General features: G+C 49.2%; 1 protein-coding gene and 1 long non-coding RNA gene across 6 annotated transcripts in view; one reads left to right on the top strand and one right to left on the bottom strand.

Moving 5' to 3' along the window:
* IFT22 (intraflagellar transport 22) overlaps window positions 1–2712 on the bottom strand; it is a 7112-nt gene extending 4400 nt beyond the window's left edge. For 2 of the 5 annotated variants that reach the window (XM_011985189.1, XM_011985190.1), the window contains exons 1-2: window positions 2571–2712; window positions 226–302 (exon numbers count right to left, since the gene is read on the bottom strand). In XM_011985189.1, coding sequence (XP_011840579.1) covers window positions 226–302; window positions 2571–2609 — 116 coding nt within the window. In that variant the 5' untranslated portion in view covers window positions 2610–2712. Of the gene's footprint in view, window positions 1–225; window positions 303–2326; window positions 2400–2570 lie in introns of all 5 variants that reach the window. The other 3 variants (XM_011985192.1, XM_011985193.1, XM_011985191.1) reach the window with 3 other exon arrangements.
* LOC105543343 overlaps window positions 1–6818 on the top strand; it is a 24712-nt gene extending 17894 nt beyond the window's left edge. The window contains exon 3 of the long non-coding RNA XR_001006609.1: window positions 6784–6818. This is a non-coding gene — a long non-coding RNA (uncharacterized LOC105543343). The remainder of the gene's footprint in view (window positions 1–6783) is intronic.
* Window positions 6819–8325: the final 1507 nt, after the last annotated feature.

Here is an 8325-nt window from a genome sequence, read left to right as displayed (position 1 = left end):
CCTCGTGATCCGCCTGTCTCGGCCTCCCAAAGTGCTGGGATTACAGGCTTGAGCCACCGCGCCCGGCCTAATGTTTTATTTTTAGTTGAGATGGGGTCTCCCTATATTGCCCAGGGCTCAGGCGATCCTCCCACTTCGACCTCCGAGAGCGCTGGGATTAGAGGCATGAGCCTCCCTGCCCAGCCAGTTGGGCACTGTTGTGGACATAGATTTGTCAGGGCTCACCTCACTCCTTGGGTTGGGCTGTATTCAGTGATGTCAGAAGATTCTGTCAGAAAGTTGGCCAAAACAGTTTTTCCACTCTGTGAAAATGAGTGCAAATAAAGGTCTTTGTTGAAAGGCAGAAAAGGAAACCGAAAAAATCACCCCAAGAGGTGGCCTGGAAGCTGGTGCGGTGCAGTATAGGTCATCGGCACCCTGAGATCACTGGGGTGGTTATGACCGCACTGTCCTGCTCTAGTGCAGTGGGCACAGCCTGGTCTGGGGCCCAGGGAGCATGGCATTAAGTTCTTTTTTTTTTTTGAGACAGAGTTTCACTCTTGTTGCCCAGGCTGTGATCTGGGCTCACTGAAACCCCCGGGTTCAAATGATTCTCCTGCCTCAGTCTCCCAAGTATTTGGGATTACAGGCGCCCACCACCACACCCGGCTAACTTTTGTATTTATTAGTTGGGCTGGTCTCGAACTCCTGATCTCAGGTGATCCACCCGCCTGGGCCTCCCAGAGTGCTGGGTTTACAGGGATGAGAAACTGCGCCTGGCCAAGGAGTTCTTTTAGGTCACAGAGAGGATCAAAGTCAGCCTGGGGACTCATGGCTAGCTGTCTTATAATCTCACATGGAGCAGTTTGTCCATCTGGATTATATGAGTAATACACATTGCTTTTTTTTGTTGTTGTTGTTTGAGACAAGCTATTGCTCTGTTGCCCAGGCTGGAGTGCAGCAACATGATCACAGCTCACTGCAGCCTTGATCTGTAGGGCTCCAGTGATCCTCTCGCCTCAGCCTCCTGAGTAGCTGGGACTACAGATGTGCACCACCATGCCCAGCTAATTTTTGTATTGTTTGTAGAGATGGGGTTTCCCTATGTTGCCCAGGCTTGTCTCGCATGCCTGGGCTCAAGTGATCTCCGCACCTCAGCCTCCCAAAGTGCTGGCAGGTGTTAGCCACTGCGCCTGGCCTAAGACTTCTATCAGTTTTATTTATTTTTTTAGATGTAGTTTCGCTCTTGTTGCCCAGGCTGGAGTGCAATGGCGCCATCTTGGCTTACTGCAACCCCGCCTCAGGATTCAAGTGATTCTCCTGCCTCAGACTCCCGAGTAGCTGGGATTACAGGCATGCGCCACCATGCCCAGCTAATTTTTGTATTTTTAGTACAGATGGGGTTTCACCATGTTAGTCAGGCTGGTCTCGAACTCCTGACCTCAGGTGATCCACCTGCTTTGGCCTCCCAAAGTGCTGGGATTACAGGCGTGAGCCACCGTGCCTGGCCAGTTTTTTGTTTTTGTTTTGTTTTGTTTTTTAACGCATTTAGCTTTAGTTCATCTGAGCTTTATTTCTGTGGATGATGTGAAGTTTACATGTAGATGTGATCCCCACTACGACACCCCCAACAAACACATTAATAGCCAGTGGTTCCAGGACCATATAGTAAAACGCTCAGGCCTCGAGCAGTGACTCACACCTGTAATCCCAGAACTTTGAGAGGCTGAGGCAGCAGGCCTTTTGAGCCCGAGTTGGAGACCAGCCTAGGTGCTAAGCAACATAGCAAGATCTTGTCTCTACAAATAATTAACAAATTAAGGCCAGGCGTGGTGGCTCATCCCTTTAATCCCAGCACTTTGGGAGGCCGAGGCGGGCGGATCACTTGAGGTCAGGTGTTAGAGACCAGCCTGGCCAATAAGGTGAAAACCCATCTCTACAAAAAATACAAAACTTAGCCAGGGGTGATGGTGTGGGCCTGTAATCTCAGCTACTCAGGAGGCTGAGGCAGGAGAATCGCTTGAAACCGGGAGGCGGAGTTTGCAGTGAGCCAAGATCATGCCACTGCACTCCAGCCTGGGTGACAGGGCAAGACTAGTCGGGCGTGGTGGTGCACGCCTGTAGTCCCAGGTACTCAGGAGGCTGAGGCAGGAGGACTACTTGAGCCCAGGGAAGTCGAGGTTGCAGTGAGCTATGATCACACCACTGCCCTCCAGCCTGGACGACAGGGCGAGAACCTGTCTCAAACAAAAGTCCAGACCCACAGACGTATTCATCAGGTGGATCCCGGAGGCAAGAGAAAGAGTCACGAAATCTAGGCTGTGGTTCCAGTGACGCCACTCAGTACCTTGGGCCTTCGGGGCTCATTAACACCGGGCTCGCCTCCACTACCTCCTCCGGGCAGTGGTTGGAATCAAGGTCTGAAAGCACGGAATTCACGGAAAGGCCAGGGTCGCCAGCCGGGATGGGCGCGGTGGGCCCGGGTTCCCGCCTCCTGGAGCAAGCCACAGACCAGACGGGTGGGGACCTGCGCTCGCTCAGGCCCCGAGGCCTGCTCCCCGCTCCCTCTGCCGCGCCGGGCCGGGACTCACCTCGCAAGGCCCCACGAAGAGGATCTTGGCCTTCAGCATCGTCGTCCGCCGCGGCGTAGCAGGCCGGAGCCCACCGTAGCCGGCGCGTTAGGGCAGAGAGCTCCCGGGCCGCTTTCGTTTCCATGGCGACGGCGAGCGGCCCGCAGGGGCCGACGGGACTCGGCCACTTCCGGCGCGCGGGGCGGAAAGTGGGCGCGTCTGTGACTGGGTGGGGGTTGGAGAGAAGTCACAAAGCCCGGGCTGCAGACGCGGTTCTGCAGGGTTGGCCTCTATTTCTTTTAGAGACAGGGTTTCACTCTGTCGCTCAGGCTGGAGGGCGGTGGCGCGATCTCGGCTCACTGTAGCCTCCAACTTCTGGGCCCAAACGATCCTTCTGCCTCAGCCTCCCGAGTAGCTGGCGCTACAGGCACACGCCATCACGTCCGACTAATTTTTAAAATTTTTGTATTTGTAAGACCGGGTTTTGCTATGTTGCCGAGGGTGTTTTCGAACTCCTGGGCTGAAACGATCCTCCCACCTCCACCTCCCCAAAATTCTGGGACTGCAGGCCCGTTCCATCAGTCTCGGTAGAGACGCGGAAAGCAAGACTCCAGGAGGGGGCGGAATGGCCGTTTCCAAATCTTTGTTCCTCCCAATAATCCTGAGAGCACAGACAGGCCATCCAAGTGGCAAGCGGGCCTTGGAACCAGGTTTTGACTCCTTTATCACTGTGGCATGATATCACTGTGGCTGTCCATTTGGGAGCCGATTTATCATAGCTGTGACCCAGCTTAAAAAAGCTCAGGTGAAAGTCTGGTTTCTGTAAAAGGATTCACCATTCACTATCATTCGTCTGACCTAGGTGAAACCAAAGAGATGATGGCTGGAATCCTTTAGTCAGTGCAGGTGTCTGGAAACATTGCTGCTAAATTCAATCAGTTAGGTCAGTCTGAAAATACGGAGTCAAGTCAGAGTTTCGGGTAAGGCCATGATATTAAATGTCTCTATGCCGAGAGTGCCGGTGCAAAATATTCTGGCCCACAAAGGGCTGACAAGACAAAAATTCCTCGTCAACCCACTATCAAATCTTTAACCTTCGGTAACATAGTTACATAGTCTTTGTATTGAAAAGAACTGCTTGGCCAACCTCCGTAGCCCAGGCCTGTAATCCCAGCACTTTGGGAGGCCGAGGCTGGTGGATCGCTTGAGGTCCGGAGTTCGAGACCAGCCTGGCCAACATGGTGAAAACTGTCTCTACTAAAAATACAAAAATTAGCTGGGTGTGGTGGCACGCACCTGTAATGCCAGCTACTCAGGAGGCTGAGGCAGGAGAATCACTTGAACCAGGGAGGCAGAGGTTGCAGTGAGCCAAGATGGCATCACTGTACTCCAGCTTGGGTGACAGAGCAAGACTCTGTCTCAAAATAAATAAATAAAAATAAATAACTGCTGAGTGAACAGTAAGGAAGAGTTCTTAATTTCAGCATGTCATTGTTGATGGATTAAATTAATATCTTTTTTTCTTTTCTTTTTTTTTTTTTTGAGACAGGGTCTTGCTGTGTTGCCCAGGCTAGAGTGCAGTGGTGTGATCTCAGTTCACTGCAACCTCCGCCTTCTGGTTTCAAGTGTTTCTCCTGCCTCAGCCTCCCAAGTAGCTGAGATTACAGGTGCACGCTACCATGCCTGGCTAATTTTTGTATTTTTAGTAGAGATGGGGTTTTGCCATTTTGGCCAGGCTAGTCTCAAACTACTGACCTCATGATCTGCTTGCCTCGGCTTCCCAAAGTGCTGGGATTACAGGCATGAGCCACTGTGCCCAGCCAGTCCTCATTTTAAAAGGTATCCATTTTTTTTTTTTTTTTGAGACAGGGTCTTGCTGTGTTGTCCAGGCTGGAGTGCAGTGGTGCGATCATAGCTCACTGCAGCCTTGACCTCCTGGCCTCAAGAGATCCTCCCACCTCAGCCTCCCAAGTAGCTGGGACTACAGGCACGTGCCCTACATCTGTTTTTTTTTTTTTTAATTTTGTGTAGAGATGGGGTCTTGTCATGTTGCCCAGGCTGGTCTCGAACTCCTGACCTCAAGCGATCCTCCCATCTCAGCCTCCCAAACTGCTGGGATTACAGGTGTGAGCCACGACGCCTGGATTTGCTTTCCTGTTTTATACACTGGTTTACAATCTGGATTCACTTTGATGCTCAAATTGCCATTGATATGGCCACTGGGAATGTTGTCGAGCTGGTTTCTGCATCTTTTTGAAATATCTTTCTGTGAGCCATTCCTTTCTTTTTTGGCGCCCGTACATGTTCCCAGGGGGTTATTTTATTGCTATTGCTTTATAATCACCATATACTATATACATTCTTTTTCTATGTATTAAAAAATTTAAAGATTCAAAAGTTCAAGGAAACGAAAAAGAAGTTGTTCCTTTTCACACCTGGGAAAATTGGGGAAAATTTTGCTCCTCCTATTTTTGGCATGAAACATACACTCTTAGGTCTCTGGCCCTGACTTTGGGAGAACTGGTGCCAGGCACAGGGGTAGGTGCTGGGTTCTGGAGGTGGTTCTGCACAGTCCCTTTGCCCTGGTAGCTTCTATGCCAGATGGGGAGACCAGCCTGTGGAATGCAGCTTGTCAAGTGTTTTCCCATGCACAGGCTTTCTTTTTCTTTTTTGAGATGGAGTCTCACTCTGTCGCCCAGGCTGGAGTGCAGTGGCATGATCTCGGCTCACTGCAACCTCTGCCTCCCAGGTTCAAGCGATTCTCCTGCCTCAGTTTCTTGAGTAGCTGGGATTACAGGTGTTTTGCCCCCTGGGCCACTAATTTTTGTATTTTTAGTAGAGACGGGGTTTCGTGATGTTGGTCAGGTTGGTCTCGAACCCCTGACCTCAAGTCCTGTCTGACCTGCCCGCCTCGGCCTCTGAAAGTGCTGGGATTACAGGCCTGAGCCACTGAGCCCAGCCCCATGTACAGTTTAATTTTCATTTGCAAATGGAGCTTTTACAGTAAGGCAAAGTATGAGTATCCTAAATCGATATCAGGGAGGAGGTAGGAACCATGGGCTTTCAGCAGCTCCAGTTCTCCTTTCTTTTATTTTCTTCTTTTTCTTTCTTTTTTTTTTTTTTTGAGATGGAGTCTTGCACTGTCACCCAGGCTGTAGTGCAGTGGCGAGATCTCGGTTCACTGCAACCTCCACCTCCTCAGTTCAAGTGATTATCCTGCCTCAACCTCTCGAGTAGCTGGAATTACAGGCACGTACCATCGTGTCCAGCTAATTTTTGTATTTTTAGTAACAACAGGGCTTCACCGTGTTGGCCAGGCTGGTGTCAAACTGCTGACCTCATGGGATCCGCCCGCCTCGGCCTCCCAAAGTGCTGGGATCACAGGCGTGAGCCGCTGCGCCCAGCCCAGTTCTCTTTTCTATTTATAAAGATGCCATTTCCCCTCTGTGCACAGTAATGGTTTTGCCTCTTGCCAGGTCCAGAGTCCAGGCTTCCTCACCTCGGTGTTTACTTCATTGCACTGGGTGGAAGTTTGTGTGCTACATTTCTTAACAACACATGCCTTCACTGAAGGGTATCATTGGTGTTTGGGTCCACTGATCACAACTCTAAGCCTGGTACACCATAGATGCTCAATAGTGTTGGTTCTGGGCCAGTGCAGTGGCTCATGCGTGGAATCCCAGCACTTTGGGAGACTGAGGTGGGAGGATCACTTGACACCAGGCATTTGAAACCAGCCTGGGCAATAAGCAAGACCCTGTCTCCACACACATACACACACACACACACACACACACACACACACACACAATCAGCCAGGTATGGTGGAATGCCTGTAGTCCCAGCTACTGGGGAGGCTGAGGTGAGAGGATCGCTTGAGCCTAGAAACTTGAGGCTGCAGTGAGCCACGATCGTGCCATTGCACTGTAGCCTCAGTGACAGAACGAGACCCTGACTCAAAAAAATAATATTAAGCCGGGAGCGGTGGCTCACACATGTAATACAGATGTGATTTTGGGAGGCTGAGGTGGGTGGATCACCTGAGGTCAGGAGTTGGAGACCAGCCTGGCCAATATTGTGAAACCCCTGTCTCTACTAAAAATACAAAAATTAGCTGGGCGTTTTGGTGGGCACCTGTAATCCCAGCTACCTGGGAGGCTAGGCAGGACATTTGCTTGAACCCAGGGGGTGGACGGAGGTCGCAGTGAGTGGAGATCATGCCATTGCACTGCAGCCTGGGTGACAAAGCGAGACTCTGTCTCAAAAAAAAAAAAAAAAAAAAAAAAAAAAAAAAAAGGGCGTGCGTGGTGGCTCATGCCTGTAATCCCAGCGCTTTGGGAGGCTGAGGCAGGCAGATCACCTGAGGTCAGGAGTTCGAGACCAGCCTGGTGCAACATGGTGAAACCCCATCTCTACTAAAAATACAAAATTAGTCAGATGTGGTGGTGCACGCCTGTAGTCCCAGCTACTCGGGAGGCTGAGGCAGGAGAATCGCTTGAACCTGGGAGGCAGAGGTTGTAGTGAGCTGTGATAGTGCCACTGCACTCCCACCTGGGCAACAGAGTGAGACTCCATCTCAAAAACAAAAAAAAAGATAAAAGACGTGTAAGTTTCATCTTCCCCTTCATAACACACACATAGAAACACATACATACTCATTTACTCTATAAATATTTAAGTTAATGAATGTTCCCTTAATCCTCCCAAGAGCCTTTAGTTTTTGGTCCAGGTGAGAGAAATAAAAAATATGAAATGCTTTACATTTCTTCAATATATGTGCTGTATACATTTGGGATGATTATTGTAAATTATTGAAATACTTTTGCTTTATGACTTTCATTTTAATTAGAAGAGGTTGACTTCAGACAGCTTAATACCCAGCCTTTGATTGTAAAGTGAGCAATAGATCATTAGCGGGGGTGAGAACTGGGTGAACTCAGAGTCATTTTTCTCCTCCTTCTGTGTTTCAATGCAATAAAATCTTTCTCTTGCATAAAACCTAAAGAAATAAGTTTGACATATTTCAAATCCCTTCTATAAATTGTTGAAAAGATTTAATATAACCCCCAGCCATAAAATCTTTAATTTGAGTTGACCCTCCATGGTCTCAATGATTACACATGCAGTTTTTATTACTAAAGAATAAATTGTGGGTTTCCTGTGACTCAAGGGAATCAAATGCCCTTCAATCACCTTCTGCAACGCGAGGATTTGAACCTTTTCCGTTCAACTCTTGAAGACGGGAATTTCACAAAATGGTTTGTAACCTGGAAATATTTTGTCCCCTATGAATGCTGTCATCTTTTTTTTTTTTTTAATTTTAAAAAAGGAATAAAGCTCTAGCCAGAGATGATGTCCAGCAAGTTTGGTTTAGGACAAATCGATGTAAAAATGACTTTTCATCAATTCCCATTAGAAAGCCTGAGCTATTCTTTCAATATAAAAAATATTTCCTAGCCAACTGAAGATAAAGCTTTTGGCAAAGCAGTGAAACAGGGATACGGCTGGACCAGCAGCCTGTAGCCTGCATTCGGCCGTGTCCTGTAGAAGGGATTTTGGGAGGCAGTGTTGTGTCATGGAAAAAGTACCAATTTTGGAGTAAGACAATTTGAAATTAGGTGAGTGAGGCCGGGCGTGGTGGCTCACACCTGTAATCCTAGCACTTTGGGAGGCCAAGGTGGGCAGATGGCTTGAGGCCAAGAGTGAAAGACCAGCCTGGTTGCCGGACGCAGTGACTCACGCCTGTAACCCCAGCACTTTGGGAAGCTGAGGCGGG

Source organism: Mandrillus leucophaeus, unplaced genomic scaffold (genome assembly GCF_000951045.1).
Source record: "Mandrillus leucophaeus isolate KB7577 unplaced genomic scaffold, Mleu.le_1.0 Scaffold280, whole genome shotgun sequence".
In the NCBI taxonomy this organism is placed as follows: domain Eukaryota; kingdom Metazoa; phylum Chordata; class Mammalia; order Primates; family Cercopithecidae; genus Mandrillus; species Mandrillus leucophaeus.
Note: the sequence above shows the minus strand (reverse complement) of the source record. Positions and strands in the feature narration are given on the sequence as shown.